This window comes from Lycium barbarum, chromosome 1 (genome assembly GCF_019175385.1).
Source record: "Lycium barbarum isolate Lr01 chromosome 1, ASM1917538v2, whole genome shotgun sequence".
Taxonomy (NCBI): Eukaryota; Viridiplantae; Streptophyta; class Magnoliopsida; order Solanales; family Solanaceae; genus Lycium; species Lycium barbarum.
Window position 1 is genome coordinate 151,308,814 of NC_083337.1, and position 24,064 is coordinate 151,332,877.

At 32.1% G+C, this 24,064-nt stretch overlaps 2 protein-coding genes across 2 annotated transcripts; both read right to left on the reverse strand.

The window, feature by feature from the left end:
- Positions 1 to 10,811: 10,811 nt before the first annotated feature.
- LOC132644280 (myb-related protein 330-like) lies at positions 10,812 to 13,520 on the reverse strand. The gene is made up of 3 exons (XM_060360869.1): positions 13,075 to 13,520; positions 12,409 to 12,538; positions 10,812 to 11,614 (listed from the first exon to the last, which is right to left on the reverse strand). Exons 1-3 carry the CDS (start codon positions 13,205 to 13,207, stop codon positions 11,029 to 11,031), a joined length of 849 nt encoding a protein of 282 aa, XP_060216852.1. The 5' UTR covers positions 13,208 to 13,520; the 3' UTR covers positions 10,812 to 11,028.
- Positions 13,521 to 17,658: 4,138 nt separating this feature from the next.
- Positions 17,659 to 18,803, reverse strand: LOC132616392 (cyclin-dependent kinase G-2-like). The gene has a single exon (XM_060330866.1). It carries the CDS (start codon positions 18,784 to 18,786, stop codon positions 18,022 to 18,024), a length of 765 nt encoding a protein of 254 aa, XP_060186849.1. The 5' UTR covers positions 18,787 to 18,803; the 3' UTR covers positions 17,659 to 18,021.
- Between the last annotated feature and the right edge of the window lie 5,261 nt (positions 18,804 to 24,064).

Sequence of the window (24,064 nt, forward strand, 5' to 3'; positions counted from 1 at the left end):
TTATCCTCTCAGTATCTGTCTCATCTCTTTATCTAAAGGAATTATTATTGTTTTCTTGTTTATGTTCTTCTTGTAATAAGTAATTTAAGATTTTAGTATATTTTTACGGCACGACTTGATCACATTCAAAGATGGTTTAGCTAAAAAATTTTTTTTTTGGGTGTATAAGGCTTAGGATATGTAAGTAAAGCTGAATTGATAATTAGAAGTGTTGACAATTTGAATACCTGTATCCGGTAGATCATTCAGGGCTAAGTATTCAAATGAATTGGAACTTTAGTTTAAGCGGACTCACAATTCGAACTTAATATTTTCATTTCTACCCAAAAATATAGATTTTCTGAAAATTCACATAATTTCAACAAATATTAGTTTTGACTCCATATTTTAAAAGTATAATGAATTTAATGCTAAAAACCTCAAAAGTCAAACCCATAAAAAAAAAGATCTGTCTTTAATTTGCTACTATCTGTTATTTCCTGTACTTTAATTATATTTCATTTGTGTCGCTTTCGTTATTTTCATGTCCATATCGCTTTGAATTTCTTGGCCTTATCTGACTTCTTTTTATGCTTTCTATTGAGCCGAGTGTCTTTCGGAAACAGCCGTCCTACCTTGGTAGGAGTAAGGTCTGCGTACACTCTACCCTTCTCAGACATCACGTTGTGAGATTCCACTAGGTGGTTGTTGTTGTTGTTGTTGTATGTACCATTCTTTAGAAAATTTCGCGGACTACCCCTTTTTAGGACAATTGTTTAGTAAATGACCCTCTTTTTCTTGTAATTTATGAACCTTTTAGATCACAATTTAAAGATCTATTTTAAGCAAACTGAAAATTTTATGAGAAACGTTCAACAACGATCTAAAACTTTATAAGTTATTTTAAACGTTAGATGATCGTCTAATGTTTCATCAGTAACATTGAGCAATATATGAGAAAATTTACACCCGAATCCAACATTGTTCAAAAGAATAATTTTTCAAGAGCTATATCTACACCTTTTAAAAATCAAGACAAAATCCAAATAATGACCTAAAAGATGGACACTTGCCTAAATCAACCTATATACTTTACATCATGACGCGTGTCATTCAATCTTCATAACTAATTAATTGCTATATAAATGACCTGATTATATAAACACTCTTCTTTACTCACATACTATAAAACTTCAATGAAAAAATATATGGACCAGTCGGGAGGCAAATTAAGGATTGTCATTTCCAACTGGACTTTCTTAAAAAAGTAGTACTTTTCTTTGGCTAACCTATTAAATAGTACTTAGGAATGAAGAATCCCATACTATACTGTATTAGCACATGACCATCCCCCCACCCATGCCAATCCGCCTACCTTTAACTAACACATTGTTTTCTTCTCGATTTTCTTTTCTTTTCCTTTCCCTTTTTTTTTTTTTGTTTACTATTTTAATCAGAGATTGGGTTACCTACCTCCCAAACATGTCACATGTTCTTTCCCTCTTCTTTTGCCTTTTTGTTAAACTTCTTTTGTCTCTAGAAGCACATTGTGTTCAAAGCTAACAACCACAACCAATAAAGGGTAGGGGTTATATTCTAGTTTTCCTTTGTTTGGATTTAAAAAAATAGAAGGAAGATTCCCTTATTTCTCACTCAATCCAAGCAAAAATCAAATCTCACACAACGTAACCAACATATATAGTATTATTCTCTTATAGTAGGGAGTTGGTTGTGTTATTAGGTGGAGGAAAATCCGCCATTCTTTCTGGAACCTTAATATAAAGCACTGGATTCCCAACAGACACATTTATTAATTAGTACTATATTTTGCAATTAAACAAACATTTGACAGCTTAACCATTGGCCAAACTCCACTTGATTCAATTCCAATTCTTTCTTACCTTTCTTTTTTTCTATTTGATGGAAATATAATAAAATCAATGTTTTAAAAAGCAAAATTTGGTAGTCAGGGGTAAAGGTGTTAACCGGTTGGAACCGGAACCGGTTATGGAACCGGAACCGGTTATGGAACCGGTTAGGAAACCGGCCGGTTCCGGTTCCAAAACCGGAACCGCCTAACCGGTTCCGGTTTACCGGTTTTAAACCTCAAACCGGAACCGGTCCGGTTTGGAGTGATTAAAATCTTTTTTTTTTTTTGTTTTTTGTATTATATATATATATATATATATTATAGTATTTATTTGTATATTGTAGCTATATTTTCATATGTTATACAACTTTATAATTAAAGTTTAAATATTTACTGACTAACAGCCTAACAGCAATACAGAATAGTGCTTTTCGTATACATATATATGTATAACTTACATATACTTATATATATGTATAACATAATATATATACTATATATACATATCTACTATATATACTATATAGTAGATATGTATATATAGTATATATATTAAGTTATACATATATTTAATATATATGTATAACTTAATATATACATATCTACTATATATACTATATATACTTAATATATATACTATATATATTTATATACTATATATACTTATATATGTGTATAATATATGTACTATATATTATATATACTTAATATATATACTATATATACTTATATATATGTACTATATACTATATATACTTACTTATATACTTTAGTTTTTTTTTTTTTTTTAATTTTTTACCGGTTTAACCGGTTCCGGTTCCGATTTTACCGGTTTAACCGGTTCCGGTTTCCAAAATATTGGAACCGGACCGGTAAACCATTAAACGATTAACCGGAACCGGTTAACCGGTTCTACCGGTTCCGGTTCCGGTTTAACCGGTCCGGTTACCGGTTAAAACCGGTAAGACCAAACCGGTTACCACCCTTAGTCAGGGGTAGACAAACTTTAAAATGATCCGTAGCAACTGGCAACCATTGAAGATTATAGACTTATAGAACTAATATCTCGATAAGTGAGTGATTTTGTCGATGCATATATACTTTCCTTTTGGGTTGACTAGCACATTCACTCGGAGAAAACCATTTGTGCTTTATCTCTTGAAATGTCTGCCTTAACAGCACATAGCATTTACATTCCCAATTTCTTTTAATATTTTACTACGGCATTTCTAATATAGTACTATATACTAGTATGTATTATTATGTCTAGATTGTTAAATAATTTTTATACATTTTTGTTTTATGTATTCTAGTACAATTTTTAGTATACTTTCTGCACTTTTGCATACTTTAATATATTCTTTTAAACATCGTTTTAAGCCCTGTGTCTTGAGACTTGTGTACCTACCCCCAAAACTGATAAAACATCGCACTAGTGCTTCCACCTTTTGAAACATTGAATAAACTTTGACTTCAAAATGCCGATCATCAAATTTCACCATTCCACTAAATAAAAGAAGACGGATTGAGATCATCGACAGATCCTCCAACTTGTTCGTATATTTCAGTTAGATCCTTCAATTGAGATTTGTATCATCTAAACCTTCAAAGATTACTTTTACTGTGTCCTTTAGACACAAAGTTAATATGCAGTCAAACAACACAGCTGCGTGTAATTCACACACCAAAATGACAAATAAATAATGACACGTGGATTTTAACTTAAGAAAATTTAAAAAAAAAATACAAAATTGAAACCCCCCCCCTCTCCTCCACTGGGATGTTTCTCTGCCTCGCCGGAGCACACCGGTGACTGACAAAGTTCAACCGTTTACGACCACCGATGCCACCGCCATCTAGATCTTTCGTCACTACCGTCGCCACCCACACTTTTCCTTCCCTTTCTTTCTCCAGACATCATCGCCTCCACACACTACCTCGTTTTCCACCCTTGGCCTTTCAAACGACCAACCTTGCTCGCCGGGAAAAATGGAGCCGTCGCTGGCTCTCTCCCTCCTCCGTCTCTTCTGCCATTAAAATCTAAACCAACATGAAATCTAACCCTAAGAACAAACTAGATCAAAAAAAAAAAAAAAAAGATAGAAAAAATGGGAGGAGATTTAGGTTTGAAATAAGCAACGGGAGAAGAAGATTAAGTGGGGGACGGCGGCTGCGGCAATAGGTTAGGGTTTAGGTTTAAAATATATATATTTTTTTAATTACAATATTTCTAAAAAAAGGTGTGTGTGTGTGGGGGGGATGGCATCTCACATCCTTTGGGGCGATCACTACTAAAAAAAGGGTTTTTTTAATGAAACCGACCCTTTATGATCCGTCGGTTTACATAGTCTCGCTTTTTGAAAATTGACGGACCTCGTTAGTTTTTTCCGACGGACTGCGTTGGTTACGTGGTCCGTAGGGTTTTATCCAATAATTTAAAAAAAAAAAACCGACGGACTGAGTCGGTTTTTTTAATTTCTGATTTTTGATCTTATATTAAAACAATATATATTTTATGAAAAAACCGACGCACTGCGTCGGTTTTTTATTTAAATTTTTTTATTTTAAATAAAAACCGACACAGTGTGTCTGTTTTTTCATAAAATTTAATAATTAATTTCCAGAAAACCGACAAACTGAGTCGATTTTCTGGAAAATTTCCAAAATTAATTTCTAGAAAACCAACGGACTGCATTGGTTTTCCGTTGGTTTTCTGGAAAATTTCCTGCATGCAATTCATGCATTTTCTGCAGCCGCACCGGCATAGAAACCAGTACCAAAAGTTGCTAAAAATAGCATTAAAATGCTCCAAATCAATTCTAAAAGAGCTACAACACATAAAATCACCCTAAGTAACAATCAAACACATCAAACACTATCTAAACACATTAAATACGTTCTAAATAGACCTTCAAAGTTAAAGAATATTTAAATGTCCAACCAAAAGTACCATTAACTAGTTCCATAAAGCATAAAACATAAGTCCATTATGAAATCCAAACTAAAACATAAGCCCCACGACTATATAAATGAACCCTAACCGCTTCCAGTTTCAAATACTTCTTACACCATCAACGAGAACAAGCACACCTAATTACCCCTTCATTTTGAAAAGGGGTGAAGTGACATTGCGTGTATGTAAACTTGTCAACGAATTCATTGTGTACACCCACACGATCACTATTATTTATATTATACATCCACATACGATCCATCTACAAAAATATACCCATAAATTATTGAGGTTATAGAAATATATTTTAACTTAAGAATTCTAACTTAAAATATAACTTAAGAAAACACAATCCCAACCAATTCTAACTTTGAATTCTCAATAACAATTCTAACTTTAATAACTTATGGATTCTAACTTTAATATAACTTTTAAAAGCACAATCCCAACCAATTCTAACTTTCAATTCTCAATAAAAATTCTAACTTTAATAACTTATGGATTCTAACTTTAACAACTTATGGGTTATAACTTCAATATAATTTTGAAAAGCACAATCCCAACCAATTCTAAAAATTGAAAAGTAAATCTAGCCAAATAAAGTCTACATTTTAGTTTTGAGGTTATAGAAATATTATGACTTAAAATTCTAACCTTGAAAAGCACAATCACAGCCAATTCTAACTTTGAATTCTCATTAACAATTCTAACTTTAATAACTTATCGATTCTAACTTTAATATAACTTGGAAAAGCACAATCCCAACCAATTCTAACTAAGCTAACACAAATACATTGACAATGAACATAAAAATTAGCACAATCTCAAGCAAATATATATATATATATATATATATATATATATATATATATGAAAAGTAAACTAGTCAAATAAAGTTTATATTTTTTCACAAATTTAACAATAATTTAAGAAAGCACAATACCAACCAATTCTAACTTTCAATTCTCAATAACAATTCTAACTTTAATAACTTATGGATTCTAACTTTAACAACTTATGGATTATAACTTCAATATAACTTTGAAAAGCACAATCCCAGCCAATTCTAAAAATTGAAAAGCCGACGCATCCAACAGAGCGAAACAGTGTTCCATTCTTTTCGGCGGCATCCTTCCACATTTATTATTATATAGAATTTCCTCGGATCTCTATAAAACAGAATGAAAAGCCCGGGGTAAATCTAGCCAAATAAAGTCTACATTTTAGTTTTGAGGTTATAATATTGTTATAGAAATATTATAACTTAACATTCTAAGCTTGAAAAGCACAATCCTAACCAATTTTAACTTTGAATTCTCAATAACAATTCTAACTTTAATAACTTATGGATTCTAACTTTAACATAACTTTGAAAAGTACAATCTCAGCCAATTTCAAAAATTGAAAAGTAAATCTAGTCAAATATAGTCTACACTTTACTTTTGAGGTTATAGAAATACTATAAGTTAACAATTCTACTTTGAAAAGCATAATATCAATCAATTCTAATTTTGAATGCTCAATAAAAATTCTACTAACTTATGGATTCTAACAAAAAGCACAATTCCAAAAAAAAAACAAAAAAAAACTAGTCAAATAAAGTATACATTTTTGCACGAGTTCAACATCAATAATATTACAAACAATGATAACTAAGCTAACACAAATACATTGACAATGAACATAAAATATAGCACAATCTCAAGCAAAAAAAAAAAAAAAGAAAAGTAAACTAGTCAAATAGAGTTTACATTTTTTCACAAATTCAACATTAATAACATTACAAATGATGTTTAACAAAGCTAAATAGACTAACATTAGGCCTAAAATCTACAAATAAAACTAAAATTGAAAGAATTTTAAAAGCCCTAATTTAAAAGAAACTACCTCAAATTACAATCGGGGCTGGGGTAGGTGGGGTTGGGCTGTGTAGGTAGCGGCGGGCATGGGTAGAGGGGGGTGGGCGGCGGGTTAGGGTTTTTTATTTAAGAGAGAAGTGGGTTTTTTTTTTGGGGGGGGGGGGGGGGGGGGGGGTGGAGATAGCAAATGATATGCTAAACCCGTTTCTATCATATTGTTAAAAAAAATGATGGAAAAACCGATGCGGTCCGTCGGTATTTTTAAAATTTTGACCAGCCTTTGACCAAAAAAAAAAAATTAAAAACCGACGTAGTCCGTCGGTTTCTTAAAAAAAAATTCGTTTATTAATATTTTACAAAAAAAATGAATTATAAATATTTAATATATTTTTAAAAAATTAATTAATTTTTTTTAATAAAACCGACGTGGGACGTTGGTTTTTGTAAAAAACATTTGGTGGAAATATAATTTCAAAATTTTTCAGAAAAAACTGACATTGTCCATCGGTTTTTTAATTAAAAAATTAGAAATACACAAAACCGGCGCACGGCGTCAGTTTTCCGTCGGTTTTTTGTCCATCGAATTTTGCCAATTTTTTAGTAGTGGATGTACTGCACGTTGTGGGCCGGCGCAACAAGTTGTGTCTAAATGACACAGTAAAAGTGATCTTTAAGGGTTCAGATAGTAGAAGTCTCTATTGGAGGGTCTAAGTGGAATATACAGACAAGTTGAAAGGTATGTCGATGACTTCGGCCATAAAAGAATACGAAATTATGTAGAAAAAACTACGATTTCGTTTATTCATTGTTTGCGTGACAACATGAGTCATCTAACTAATTGAGTGAATATCAGACTTGTTAGCTTGGGAAAAAATAAGAAGGTAAAATTACTCAAATGACTACCTTATGGTAGTTTTATATCATTTATAGCTACCCTTTTAAATATTACCATTTGTAGCTATGTTTTCTCAAATTAAGGTATTTTTTCGGATGTATTTGATGCGTGTAAATTCATAGAAACACAGTAAAAAAGAAAACATATACCTTGAATTTAGGTCATAACGGTGGGATCATTTAATTAGTTATTAATTGATATTTTTTACCATACTCTTCCACAAAATCAGATTTTAGATTTCTTTTCCATAACTGTTTGCTATTCCTTCATACAATCTTCAACATTCAAACGTAAAAAATCAAAAATTCAAAATTTGAAAATATTCAACAGCCAATGTATTTGAAGTTTTCAATATTAATTTCGTTTTTTATTTACCCATGTATTTGATAGCATAACTATTGTATTTGAAGTTTCCAATCAAATTCCATGTATTTTATATTAAATATCATGTATTTGTGTGAGTAACAATTTGCATCACCCATGTATTTAGTGGTAATGTATTTGAAGTTTTCAATATTGATTTCGTTTTTTATTTACCCATGTATTTGATAGCATAACTAATGTATTTGAAGTTTCCAATCAAACCCCGTGTATTTTATATTAAATCTCATGTATTTGTGTGAGTAACAATTGGCATCACCCATATATTTGGTGGGATTAATTTGAACAAAATACATAAATATATAGAAACTTACCATGTATTTGTGTCACCCGTGTATTTGAAACTAGATGAACTGATGGAATTAATTTGAACAAAATACACAAATATATAGAAAAACTTACAAAAATACATCACCAACCACAACAATTAGTAGTTATATCATAGAACATACACAAATACATATATTTTTCATCTTCTCAAAACCCTATAAAACTTTCTCTCTCCTCTTCTCTCGTGTGCGCCGCCATAACCACCAGCACGGCCTGGAGCAAAAACAATCACTTCCACCAAGTTGATTTTGTGGAAGAATCATAATACAAATAGCGAAAATTTCATGAAACAAAGGAGATGGGATAGAACGTGAAAGAGGCCCACTTTGACCACATATGCCTTCAATCGAAATAATCGTACTGAAAATACCGTTTCGGATTGCAATACCCCAAAATGGAAAATCGAATTACTGTGATTTTTAATAATTCACAAGGCAATAGAATCTGAGGTGACGACCGATATACTGGAACTTTAAAAGAAGAAAGAAGAGTACTTAAAGGCTTTTTTTTTTTTTTTTTTGAAAAAACGAGAGGAAAGAATATGATGAATCTTCTTGATTGGTGAGAATGAAAGTGAAATTTTTGCAGAAGAGTGAAGAGAGAAAGAAGACACTATTTCACAGGGCATTCACAGATTTTTCTTTTTTTTAAAAAGTAAGAATTTATGAAAACTGAGAGAGAATGGTAATGTATATTACGTGATTAATATTGTTACCATTAAAAGGGGATATGAGATTGGGGGTGTTAATTTTTTAGGTGTATTGGCGAAATGGTAATTGAAAGTTATTGTGTAGCTATAATAGTTAAATTAGAAAAGTATTTAGTTATTATTAATAATTAAAATAAAAAGTAGTTATTACCACTAATTATGTATTAGAAATAGTTATAACGCGTAAAAATTTCAAAGAAGAATGATAAGAATAGATATTAACTTGGATGCGGACTTAAAATTTGGAGTCTATAGTTTGGTATTGAAATTCTATCATATCACGTCTAATTTATTGGGTTCACCATTATTATTATACCTATTTAGTGAATTGTCTTAACACATACATAAAATTTACGGAAAAGGGTCAAAATTACCCCTGAATTTTGAAAAATAGTTCATTTATACCCTTCGTTATACTTTAGGGCCAATTATACCCTTACAGTTATACTATGGGGTCAATTATACCCTTATGACTAACGGTTGCCACGTGGCATCATCCCAACCCTTCAAAATTATTTTACCCTCAAATAATTTTTTACCCACTAAAATAACTCAACCCGACCCGATTTTTTTTTCGAGCAAAAATAATACGGATACTTTTTCCAGGAAAAAAAATAAAAATAATTTCATATTATTTTTGCTGGAAAAAGAATTGTTGAGTTATTTTAGTGGGTAAAAAATTATTTGAGGGTAAAATAATTTTGAAGGGTTGGGATAATGCCACGTGGCAGCCGTTAGTCATAAGGGTATAATTGACCCCATAGTATAACTGTAAGGGTATAATTGATCCTAAAGTATAACGAAGGGTATAAATGAACTATTTTTCAAAGTTTAGGGGTAATTTTGACCCTTTTCCGTAAAATTTAACCTCAAGCTATAAAATTCAAAATTCTCGTTTCTTCCTATGATCTTGTAAATAATTGAGAATTAAGTCAGAATCAATTAATTCAGCTGACTTTTTGGCTCATCAGTTGGTAGCCACTGCCTGACCATTACCAAACATTTATTATGTTCACATTTTAATTGCTTGCTCCATTGTCCATACATGTATGCATGCACACAGCTGATAAAATCAGTCCTTTTTATTAGTCAAAATTAGAATCTATCAGCAAAGATTAATTCCTCCAGATAAGATTTAGTTGGGTCGAATTTTGTCAATATATTCCTTCTTAAAAGTTTTATAAAAAAGAAAAAGAGAACTTTTGGAAAGAAGAAAAATAATTTTTTCTTTAATAAAATGATGCTATTATTATTTGCAAAGTCTGATTGATATCATAACATTGGAATATAATATTATACTTAGACCACAGATATGTGATTTCTAGTTCTTCTCAGTAATATATAAAAATATTGTAAAAGAATTCAAATTATATTTTGACTTTCTTACTTCGTAAAGCTTCATCTTTTCTGAGGACGAGAATAGAAGTATACTGTATAACGACTGTGTGAAAAAGACACTTGTGATGAATAAGACCAAAGAAAAGAAAATAATGGACGCTTTACTCACGGAATTTCTATGAAAAGTGTCTTTTGCCAAACCAGAAAGGCTGTTATCGTGATAGACACTACGTACGCAGAATACCTCACATGAAAAAAAAAAACCATTGTTAGGTGAAATTGCTATGCGATTATTGAAAAAAAAAAATATGGTAACAAGTTTTAAATTGTCTAACTTACCGCTAAATACGAGATATATCTCTCTAATTAGATCTAATCGTCCGTAGACATCTAAAGACTAGTTTATTTCATACAGATCAACCTCACCGTTTAGAACATTAAATTCAATAATAAATTATTTAAACTAAAAACGATTATAAGAAGGAAATAGACTGCAATTAGGAAATTAAATACATCTTCCAAATCATAACGTGGTAAGTTGTTCAACAAATGTACTACAGCGGATGATTACAATTAGAAGGCAAAATTCACGCATCCGGAAGTTCAAAAATGAAAAACAAAAAAATTACTATCTAAACCTAAAAAATAAGATATTCACTTATCACGAAATGGTATTTAAAAAAAAGTATAGTAGTACTTAATTATCCAAAAAGGTCAGCAAAATCTGTAAAATCCAGTTGTGTTTTTGCATTTACCACTACACTGACCATCACCTTCAAATCCAATTTGCCAACACAAGCAAACTGTTTTTGCCACCATCTCCGTCGCGGCAGCCACCGGTGCTTCCACCGTTGGCGGTGGTGCCACGGCTGCCAAGAAGTTGTATGAGGCCGTTGACTCAGCTGAAGATATATGATCATTATGTAATGGCAACCCTATTGAAAGTTCAAGATTTATCATCACTTGTGAGGTTTTTTGTGGAATAATCTCTAGTGGCTTTGTTTCCTCAGTAGTACCACTAGTGCATTTTGTTTCATCATATGATAATGTGGCAATATTGCTCTGCTGGTTGATAATAATATTGGCTTTTTGGTCAACGTTGTTTTTGAAATCCATGCTGATAATTTTGGTTGCGGTGGTGGTGGCCGAGTTAGTGGTGGAGATTGCGCCCGCGTTGAGCGGACGGTGAGTTTGAGGATCAATGCCACGGCTGATGAGTTTTCGCTTAATGTGTGTGTTCCAGTAGTTCTTGATTTCATTATCGGTTCTTCCGGGTAATCTTCCAGCTATAACTGACCATCTGCAATAAAAAATTATAGTAAGAAAAATGAAAGTAGAAAAAAATCTATGAAAACAGAAAAAGCTAACACTTTAAATATTGCATTAAAAATCAATGACAAAATAAAAAATTGTTTTGAGTTAAAAATTTCAATTGCTTGTCTTATAAGAAAGAAACTTTTAAACCCACTGTTCTGCCGAAAATTAACTCTGAAATAGGGTAACTGAGCACTTTTTTACCATATCTCTGATAATAGGTATTGGCTTAAGATTTTAACTTCCACAAATGAATTTTGGAGCTTTACTTGTAGAAATTTGGAACTCTTGACATGAGGACAATGACTATATATGTTTCAATTATGAAGATTGAATAGTAACTATTGTGAATTTTACCCAAATAAACAGCTTTCACTTATTTCCGATTAGTAGACATTTCAACTTAGTTTAAAGTCAAGCTTTAATTTATTTATTTTTTGTTCTGTTCAATAAGAGTAGTTAAAAGGACTTTAGAATCTCAAGATTTTGTAGGTTTGGTATTCCAAGAAACAGAGACATAATCCCTCACTCGTTGAAAAAATTGCTAACCACTTCCTTTCTGGAAAATCTAGGTCTTCTTTTATAAGTTCTTAATGTGGTCCCAAATTGGAAAAAAATTGACTTTCTAGTCCAATTATCACACATTTTTCAATCGGCAAAACAGAGCGACACACAAAATTCTAATATATCTGATACTATTACAAGTATACAAATAGGACTACATAAATTGAAAATAGCGAAAAACAGAAAAGATCAGATATAAAGGGTATGTATACATACTTGTTTCCAAGTAAACTATGGAGTTTGATGATCAATTCATCTTCATCTTCAGTAAAGTTCCCTCTTTTGAGATCAGGCCTTAGGTAATTTATCCATCTCAATCTGCAGCTCTTTCCGCATCTTTGCAATCCTAAAAAAATTCAAAAACATCCATAAATAATCAAGAAAAATTAAATCTTTACACAATAGCAAGAAAGAAAAAAAAAAAAAAGACTCAAATCTTGGGATCTTTATTTCCAAACACCAACTCGTAATCTTTTTCTTTTAGGTAAGAGGGGCCCTAAGGGTATTATCTTTGTGACAGATCCAAAAACTAGATATCATTGGTTCCAAATTAAAAGCATGAGTTCTAAAATATATACATCTAACTGTACCTATACTTGTTTTATGCGCGCAAACAATATAGACATATTAGATCCTCACAATTTAAATTTGATAAATTTGACTTTTAAGATTTTTAACGAACTCATAATTATTATCGGAATTTTAACGCCCCACTAAGGATACGGAGAGAGTAACAAAGGTGGACTTTCACCAAAGTTTATATATATATATATATACTAGTATTTAAAAAATTTGATCTTATATATACAGTATGATTTTTCGGCGATAAACTCCTTCGACCCCTCTAGCTCCGCTAAGGGTTAGTGGAGAAAAAAGTAGTACCTGCAGCTTTAGGGAGAGAACGCCAGCAACCTTCACCATGAGCACGAATATAATTGATAAGGCGTTGGTCTTCTTCTTTAGTCCATGCTCCTTTATTTGTATGAGCTTTTTCACAACAAGGTGAACGTCCCATGCTTTGAATTTTTTTTCTTTTCCTTTCCTTTCTCTTTAGTTTTCAAGAATTGGATTTTTGGGTAGAATTATAGTAATAGAGAAAAAGCAAAGAGTTTGATGATAAGTACCCGTAGCTAGGGCCTTGTCTCTTTCATTATTTTCTCTTCTCTTCTTGATAAGACTAAAACTGTTTGGTACTTCTAGTCTCTCTAATGGAGATGGAGAAAAGGGAATAGAAAGATATATATCTTGGCGGTATGGTGGGGTAGGCCTAAAGTGTTAGGTAGGAGGTGTGGGGTAAAGCTTTAATTTGCTATTCGAATAGACTTTGGAACTATTCCCTTTTGCTAACTGATGGGTCTTTCTTTTTTATAGTTTTTTCTTGGAGTTGAGAGGGGGTGGGGAGAGACCAATATCAGGTAGGAACCAGATTTTAAATTATAAGTTTAGAGTTCCATTGTATTTAGAGGCCGTTTGGCTTAGCTTATAAGTTGCTCAAAATAATTTATAAGCTATTTTTAATTTTTTAAAATATTTAGCTGATCAGCTTATAAATTATTTTGTGTTTAAAATAAGTTTTAAAAATTAAATTAATTTCTTTTTTTTTTTGGCTTATAAGCTACTTTTTCTTTTAAGCCCATCCAACCAGGCTCTTAGTTATATTCTCGTGTAGTATATGTACAAATTTGGTTTAAGTATGTGTGTTAATTATGAATGTAAGAGGACTATGTTTTTTGCACCAATAATATAAAGAAATTGAAACTAAAATTAAGTTGACTTACGATAATTTTCACATCAAATCTGATATGATAATTTTATACTAAAATAGAAATATTATATTCTCTCGGTGTCATTTAATGTGAAAGTGTTACTATTTAGAGAGTCAAATAATTTTTTCTTTGCTATATTTTTTTAAATTTTAAAAATATTAGGAATTATTAGCTATGTTGACTTTGAGCCGAGGGTCTATCGAAAATAATTTCTCTATCCCCACAAAAATTGGGTAAGACTTGCGTACATTCTATCTTTCTCAAACTTCACTTGTGAGATTTCACTAGTATTTTTTTTTTTTTAAAAGAAATATCTACACGCTAATGAACATAACAAATTAATACTATGGGCATAATTACTTAATTCAATCGTATTAATTTTATAAAACATATTTACATTCAATATAGCAAGTAGATAACTTGAAGATTACATATACATCTTCCACTAGCAAAGTGGGGAGAAAGAGGAAAACAATGACCAAATTGGTAAGAAAGGAAAAGAGAGAGGATTGGATTTGGTAGGTTGGTAGATTTTCCTTTATGATGTGTTGTCCTTGTGCTTCTAGTGGGTCCCTGCTGTTATTATCTCCTCTTTTATATGTGGTTCCCACTTGCACATTATTTCACTTGCCACGTGGACCTACATGTGGTGGTTTGAAGTTGTCCCACTATTGTTATCGACGGTATTGACGTTTGGATATTCAACTATCATTTAATCGTGATTAAGTAATAATTCACTTTATATAAATTTTAATTATTTAACTATGTTAAAAAAAAATTGATTTAGTGTACATAGTTGGTGTGAATACATATTTACCGGATATTGACTAATATCAAAAGACCAGTCGATGGTGTTAATCATATTGTTAAAATTTTAGTCAAATATTTTCATTCAAGATCCGAAATTTTATGGCCGATTAATTTGAATTCTTGACAAACAATTTTACTAAAAGAAGTAACACACCTTCTATCGAGGAGTTCATTATTGTCAAGTTCGAATCTTTATTTTAATTTTAACATGTAAAGTTTTTCCTCTTAGTTATACTTTGATGATGCTCTCTAATTTTTTTCTTTTATTAACAGAGAAAGAGGAAATTTAGTTGACGTCATTGATCAAGAGATTATAGTAATTTGAACTTGTAAAACCACGATTTGAATTATAACTCTTAAGTACATAGATCTCTTTGCAGGAAATACTTATGGGCTCTTTTAACTTGTAAATTAAAGTGGAACTTTTAAGGTTTCTGCATATGGTAACATTATACTTCCATTTAAAAAAAAAAAAAAAAAACTTATTAGAACCATTTGTATGTTTTGATAAATTGAACCTCATATGAAAGCGAACCTTTTAATTCATAAGTTGCATGAAGTAGACCTGCAATTTAGCATATTTTAACTCATAACCAACTTAGACAAACTAGCCAAACATAGAGCCCAGAACTTGAAAGGTTGGACCTTTAAAATTCTTTTAGTATCTTGAACTCAAAAATATTGGATTCGATTGAATTTGTCACTCAAAAGCTACATTAGCCACTACTGAAAATAAACAAGAGAAGATAATAATTTGTAATATATTGAAAAATGAAAACCATATGCCTTCACGATTCTTTCATGCGTTACAATTCGAAACATGAAACTTAAAAATGTTAAGTTTTGACTTATATAATGTAGATACTGTAAAGAATTAGTTTTATAAGAAATTTGTGATATAATTAATTTAAATTGTTAAGGCAATTTAATTTCTCAAACCTAAATTGAATGTGGTACTACCGTTTCGCCAATGTGAAACTTACATATATAGCTACATTTTATTGGCTTCTAACTAGATATAACTATAAAATGCAAAATTACTAAGTGTAGCTACTTTTCTTTAAAAACGTATATATTTATGTTTTTTTTTTTTAAATATAGAGAAGTACAGTGAACAGTAAACACGCTCCAGTGAAATTAGGAGCTATTTATGGAACAGATTTTTTTAAATACAGTGAAATACACGTAAATACAAAATCGGGTTGAGTAAAAATAGACTATATTTTTTTAACAAATTCTTCTTTTTCTTTTTAATTGGTAAGTTAAACTAAATCAACCATATTTTATGCATTCCATAACAGCTCACGAATCTCTCTCAACTTTTATCACAATCAAAACTTTTTGAATTCAAAAATCACTAAAGATTTGAAAACTTCCAAATATAGAAAAATATACTCTGGAATACAATTAAATATGGTTGATTGTTTAAGAAATATAAAGTTGTAATATACCTATATACATTGGAATACAATGAAATATATCAGAAACTACTTCATAAATTAGAAATACAAAATGCAAAAATACATTGAAATACAGTGAAATACAAAAATCGTAAAAACAAAGTGAAGTAAAAATAGGCTCTACACCAAATAAAAGCTAAATGCATTTAAATACAGCGAAATAATACACTGAAATATATCGAAAAAATAGATATACTGTTTGTTGATACACAGAAATATACTGAAACATTTTATCAAACACTTGGTGGGCATGAAGTTCCACAACTCTCATCAATGGTGTTTCTACAACAACCTATTCTCTTGCTCCTAGATGATGCTACAATATCATATTGCTATAATCAATACTATTCTTCATCACTCACAAGATAAACAACACTACATGATTAGCAAACATAAAAAGGATTTTCCTCTTATTTAGGCCTATCCATGGAGATTTAGCAAACGAATTTTTATGGCTGAGCTTCGGCCATTAGCTGGAGATCCTCTACTGCTTTCTTGTTGCCACTGGAGTATTTTTGCTTGGAGTATCAATATCCGTCATTAGAATGGAGAGTTAGAGCTTGTTGAAGATACTCTAACAATGACTGAAAATATATATATAAAAAAAATTGAATGAAAAGTGAAGGTAAAGACAATGAAAGTTATGAACAATTGAAGAGAAATACAACAAATAACATAACGAAAATTAGTTACCTGTAGAGATTGGATAATTGATAAGGAAGAAGAAGAAATCGTGCTAATTATGGTGAATAATAATGAGAGTAAAATACGGTTGTGAATTGAAGATGTGAGAGAAAAATATTTGAAAAAAAAAAGAAAAAAAGAAATTGTGGGTAAGTGGGAGAAAAATACCTTATTTTTAGGGAAATACATTGCAGTTACAAAACAAGGTATAGATGGTAATTTTATAAATAATTAAGCGACCAAAAATAATTTAAAAAAAAAGGTAGCTATTACTATTAAGTAAGTCTTAGAGGTATTATGAGTTGTAAATTTTCCTTCGCAAATTAGACCTTTCAAGTTGAACTAAATCGGCCCAACTACTACAGGCTTTATAGGTTAAATCGGCCCAACTACTACAGGCTTTATAGGTTTTGCTCATAAGCCCAATCCAGTGGCAGTTTTGTGCTGGTCTTTAATTTTTGGCCCCCTCAGGACAAACAACTCTTTCGCGGGAAATAAATTTATATTTTTCGCATCATACTATTCTACGAGTTAAGCCCTCGCCCGTAAAGAACTTATGCCGTGCTACGCATAAGTTCAATTGCTAAAGGCAAAACTAAAAGGCCAGCCCATTTGAAGAACGAATAACAACAGCAAAATGAACAGAAGTTTAAGCTGATAATGAAAAATTGTCCTTCAAGCAAAAAAAAGGGCAGCCCGGTGCACTAAGTTCCTGCTATGCGCGGGGTCTGGGGAAGGTCCGGACCACAAGGGTCTATTGTACCCAGCCTTAACTTGCATTTCAAGCAACATGGCATCAAATCTCTATAGATTTAATTGGTAAAATTAAGATCAAATAATATGCCAATAATCACATTGGCTACTTGAACTGATTACTTTAAAGAAATTTATAGCTTTTTGCAACAACAAATTACTTCTGCCCGAAGGCACTTCAAGCAACATTGCATCAAATCTCTAGTCAATTTTTCTCTCTCTCAAGATTATGCTATTACCTCGCCATAATGTCATGTGCTTCCAATAAAAAGTAACTCATTCAATAGTAGTATTTAAACATCCAAAAAAAAAAAAAAACTGCCAAATAAAATGCGTTCTCAGATACAAAATTAGTGCTAATTAATTCTAGCTTCCACTGAACTGTCACCCAAATCTGTCTCCCGTTGCTTCACCTCCTTCCTTCGCGTTTGCGTATGATCTTGCGCATCCTGTGCAGGAAAAACAGGCATCAATTCTTTAGGTTTAGCAAGAGGAACTTCGCGAAACCACTCATGGTTCAAAGCAGCGTCGACAGTTATTCTCTTCTCAGGATCATAAGTTAGAAACTTATTCAACAAATCAAAGCCAGCATCCGATAGTACGGGTAACCCCATGAAGGACGTAGTAGGAAACATTTTCCTTAAAAAATTATTCTGCCTATACTGCTTTGAAAACTTGAACTTGTTCGCTCTAGGAAGTACAGAAAATCCAGGCCATATGGTCTCATTCGGGGTGCCAAGAATTCTGAAAATCTTGTCAATTTGATGAGCTTCTGTTTTTCCGTTGAAGAGCGGATCAACAGACATCATCTCGGCCATGATACAACCAGTTGACCACATATCGATTGCGGTTGAATATTGTGTGGCTCCCAATAGAATTTCGGGAGCCAAATTAGTGTCTGGTTTCCGGGACAGGTGACTCCTATATCGACGAATCTTTAATTTCCCTCGATCGTTTAGAAGCAAATTTGATGTCTTGAGATCTCGGTGAATGATGCGATTTTCGTGTAGAAACTTGACGCACTGCAATAGTTGGAGCATAAGACATTTGATTTCACTTTGGCTAAATGGTAGTTTCGTTGCCTTCATGAATGTCTTCAAATCATGTCCAATGTACTCCATCACCGTAAAAATAATTTACTTCGCTATAGGTAGCAATACCTATATATTTATAGAAGTACAAAACCTACTTTTACTAGAAGTTAGAAAACTTATTTTCACTAGAATCCTATTTAAGTATGATATATGAATTGCAGAAACTAGTAAATACAAATCCGAAACAATTTAGGATTGCTAACTAACCTTGGTTTGTTTCTAACATTCCGTAAAAACTGCTCACGAATGACAATAGTGGAATTAACGAATTTTTGACCGAAGTAACCCATTATTTAAGCTAATTCACCAAAATAATACTTTTTTTTTTAATTTTTTTTTACAGAACTAGAATAAACGCGTTCCTGAGTAACGTATTAGGTATTATTTTATTAAAAAAACCAACGGGCAAAAAAGCTGGGGGGTTAACAATGTTAAAAGATAATACACTACCATGGGTAACGTATTATGGCTAATACGTAACCCGGCCCGGAGTTAGTAATTGTCCCTCTTTTAAAACGATGTCGCATACTTTTTACTCCAGCCCATATGTATACTGTTAAAACAATATCACGGTAAAAACATATCCTAATTGACCTTAACCCTAAACCCTCGTTCCCAACCCACATCACAACTACAGCTGAAAAAATAAAAATTCACTACTGATTTTCATGAAATTCCATAAATAATAGCTGAGAAACTTTCAAAGCTTTGTATTATTTGCGATTGTGTTGTCAAAAATCATTCGAAAAGCTTGGGTAACGTATTATGGCTAATACGTAACCCGGCCCGGAGTTAGTAATTGTCCCTCTTTTAAAACGATGTCGCATACTTTTTACTCCAGCCCATATGTATACTGTTAAAACAATATCACGGTAAAAACATATCCTAATTGACCTTAACCCTAAACCCTCGTTCCCAACCCACATCACAACTACAGCTGAAAAAATAAAAATTCACTACTGATTTTCATGAAATTCCATAAATAATAGCTGAGAAACTTTCAAAGCTTTGTATTATTTGCGATTGTGTTGTCAAAAATCATTCGAAAAGCTTGGGACAGAGTATTTTTTCTTTGATTGAGGTATGTTTATCTTCACAGTTAGGAATAGAAACCTACATTCTATTGTTATTGAGTTCTAACTGTTTTCTCTTCTTCTTTGTTTCTTTTTTGGATGATGGAGGAATACTTGGGGATAATTTGACTTGGTTCAACAACCATGTTTTTCTACGACCTGTGTTTTCCTTTTGACTTTGAACCAAAACCCTGGGCAAATCAATATTCACAAAGGTATTTTTTTCTCAATAACCCAAATACTTATTCTTTGTTGGGGGTTTAGAGATTTAGCCATTTGAATCTAATAACAGTTTGTTGTTATATTTGTTTCTTTATTCGTTGTTGTATGTATTGTCTTCTTGGAAAGACTGTTGGGATTTTGATTCCCGAATACTTGTAGGTACATACACACAATCTTGATATCTCTATTTTGATTTTTTTCTTCCATATATTGTGTTCTTGGTGAATGCTCAGTTACTTGTATGTATGTACACGTGACTAATTTTATTTTGTTTGGTTTAGGATTTTAATTTTTTAAATGAAGCAATATCTTGTCACTTTCTATTCTTTTGTGCAAAAATACTGTCTTTTAGTGAAGACTCTTGTTTGGTTACTGAACCCTTGTTTGCTTCTGCTGCTAATGCTTTGAGGAATTTGGAGCATAATGGCAAAGTTCCTAACGAGTTTAAACTTAAAGGAATGGTAATGATGTTATGCTGAATGTGTTTCGGATAATTGTGTTGTTGAAGAGAATATTGATTGATTTGGGTAGTAAAGTTTGGCAATTAGTAGCAAAAATTACATGGGGTTTGAGTCCCTGATGCATATAGGAATTGAGATGGGATCCATGATTGTTCAATTTTAGACAGTAGTTTTAGGGTCTTCTTTTTTCACTATTGATAGTCTTGGGTTATAGTTCCTTTAGCTTATATTTTTGTAGAAACAAGTTACATAATTGAAGCTACCTATGTGGGGTTACTGAAAATCGTATTGAAGATCAATTTAATATCATTATTGTCTTGTTTGAGAGTTCTTTTTTATTCAATTTGAGCTTCAAAATGATTCCGGTTATTGACCACTTATCCAAATTGCATATGGGATGGATAAATGTATTTGAGTAGAATTTACATTTACGTTGCAATTACGATTAGATTGTCCAGTTTATGGAGTATCTTGCATTTGTTTTATAGATAACTGCTTCATATGTTTGTATTGATAAGGTAATTTTTCGTAGCTATTATTTGGGATTTATTTGTTTATTATTCTGAAAATATTCACGTGTATAGGTACATTCTTTACGGTCAACAAGTCGGTCGCTAATAATATTGCGGGTGGGTCTGTGATGGATAATTCTTATGATGTCATGAGATCTCCTAGACAAATTAATCGAAACCAACGAAGCTTAGCATACTAGAGAGGTGGAAGTAGTTGGAGGAGGTCCTTCCAAAATAGTATTGTCTCGGGAGACAATCAAGAAGGAGGAAGAGAGAGATGAAACAATGGCAAAATTGGTCACTCAAATGGAGCTTCTCACGAAGCGTGTGTTGGGTGGAAGCACGAAACAGGTTAATGCGGTAGGGTCTTGTGAAGGAGGCCGTCAAGATGAACAATGCTTCCAAATGTAGACTAGTAATAATGCATACCAATTGGATCCCGGTCCACTTAACCCGTCTGTATTAACTGAACAACTCACCCATATGTCACGAGATATATGGGATGGAAAAAAAACCATTTCCATGCCTCTTTCGATTCCCTGTCAACAATAGCAAATGCTAGAGGAAGAATGTTATCATTTCCGTCAGTTCCAACAACAATTAATAATTTGATGTCATATTTTCCATACATATGAGTTCCATCTACTGAAATAACCGGGCGACACGTTTGGAATTCATCAATACACGGCTTGAAAGCCCTAAATACAAACTTGAAAGTTTTTACCTCTAGTGAACTCATAGACTCTACGTGTTTCCATTCCACAACTGTTCCATGATTAAAGTGCTGAAAAGCTGCAAAATATTTAGGAAGCTCACTAAATGATTTTTTAAAGTCACCAAACATCAATTCAAATGCGCGTTGACGCCCAAGCCACGCTTTCCTGTATGTCACTTGATGACCAAATTTCTCGTGAACCTGAGTCCTGACATCTACTACTAACAACTTGAGATTTTCTCGAATATTGTTTAGAAATAAGGATGCAATCAAATCGGCATGTAGGTTGGCATGACCTGTCGTAAACCCTTCAGTCTCACATCTATGATTATCAACATACTTTCCTATCTTCCAAAGGTTATATCCAACCTTTCGGCCTCGAAGAAACCATAGATAACCTAATAAATTATAAAGCCTGCATCTCACAACACATAGACTTTTGTTTGACGTTACCACCTCGGACTCTTTATTTTGCGCAAACTCCAAATCGTCGCGACTTGTTTCAACTCTGCTTTGCTGCTAAAATACATATTTTTTTCCAAGTCTTTTTTGGCATCCTCAGATTCTCGCGTAGAGATAAAAATATCTTCCTTGTTCTCCAATGTCGTAAAGTAGGGTATATCATGACATGGAGTTTCAGACACATCATGACCAAAATGATTATGAGGATTTACACCAATATTATTTTGAAGTAAATCTCCAATATCACTGATATGTTCATTAGGTTCACTTTCTATTTCACTCTCTTCATCATCTCCTGAAGGATCGTCATCCTCTGAACTTTCAGAGCTAATTTCAGCATTTGCATCATTATACAAATCAACGCTGGCCTCAGCTTCTCTGTGGAGAAAAGGAAGGAACCATATTAATAAATTGTATTAAGATTGTAGGATATATAAAAAAGTTTTTTCTCTTAGCATAAAATTTATACGAGTACTAACACATTTCAAAGTTAAAAATGCAACAATTTTAAGGTTTCTAATAAACCTATTCTAGCACTAAATAATAGTGCAACAATTAAAAATATGTAAAAGTGCAACAGTTGGTAGTACAAATATCTTCTTGGGAGTACATATAATTTGACTAATTTATTTGTTGAAGATATATAAACCCAAGTTATTGAAAAAATATAATTTGTTGATTTACCTGGCCTCATATTTTCTGTGGCTACTACTAATATATCTTTGACTACTTGAGCCTTCATCAAACTATCGATGACCATGCCTGCTAGGACCTGCACCAAATGATTGACGGAAACCATGTGTTGCACTATATGATGACACATTGGTGTGAGATTGATTATAGAAATTTGGATTATCGTGCATAATGATGGTTGAATAATCGGTTTTGCAAAATGAGGCTGACTGGCCATAGCAAATCCATAATTTTGAGCCAAAAAATTCATGTGATAACCATGATGACCACTCATTTGAAATACATTATTTTGATTTGTTGACTTGGTCTTTACATAAATCTCCAAAATATTTATATCGATCTTATCCGCAAATTTTTGAGGTATGGCGAAAAATTGTAGCAAGGTGCGGTCATTCTCAATTTTAAACTCAATGAACCTTGTATTGTTACCTTGAAATGATCATGGATATTTTCCAGAAATATCGATTTGAATATTTTCACTATCCGTCCCCATTTTTTCATGCAATAGTTCAACCAATTCAGCATTGTTCGTTGAAATAGACATGCTAACAATCATTTTGGCACCTTTAATATAGCTGAATCCATTCATTTCAGTAATTATTTCGCCACCCCAATACAAAGCAACCATCACATTATGTTCAACATTGGCCATCTTTACTCCTACACACGAAAATAAGACACTTATTATCATTAATATAATAGAAAAATAAATTAAAACTATAGTTTTATTTTAACGTATTACAACATATTTGACTTAATTAGCTCATACCTGAGAGTTTTTTAATGTTGTTCCAACAATAGGCCACACAAGTAGAAGCTTTGCTAAAAATTGTTGGAATGTGTTTGAACATTCGTTTCATACATTATATTTTATAATGATCTGTGGTTTTGTTCGAAGAGTATGAGGAAGAGGGACTTAAGCATTTTTTTTCGTTATTGTGTGTCACATTTTACAAGTAAAACGTAACTGTAGATAACGTTTTATAGTCAAATCAGTCAGAAGGATTCACAATTTGCAGGATTCTCTACAAGATTCGATTGCGCGTGCCTAGTTTTAGAAGAAACATTACTGTTAGTTAAGTTTTATGCTGAAGTCGTAACTGCGGGTTACGACTTTAAGATCAGTCAATGTCAGATTTCGTAGAAGGATTGTCTAAATTCGTTACT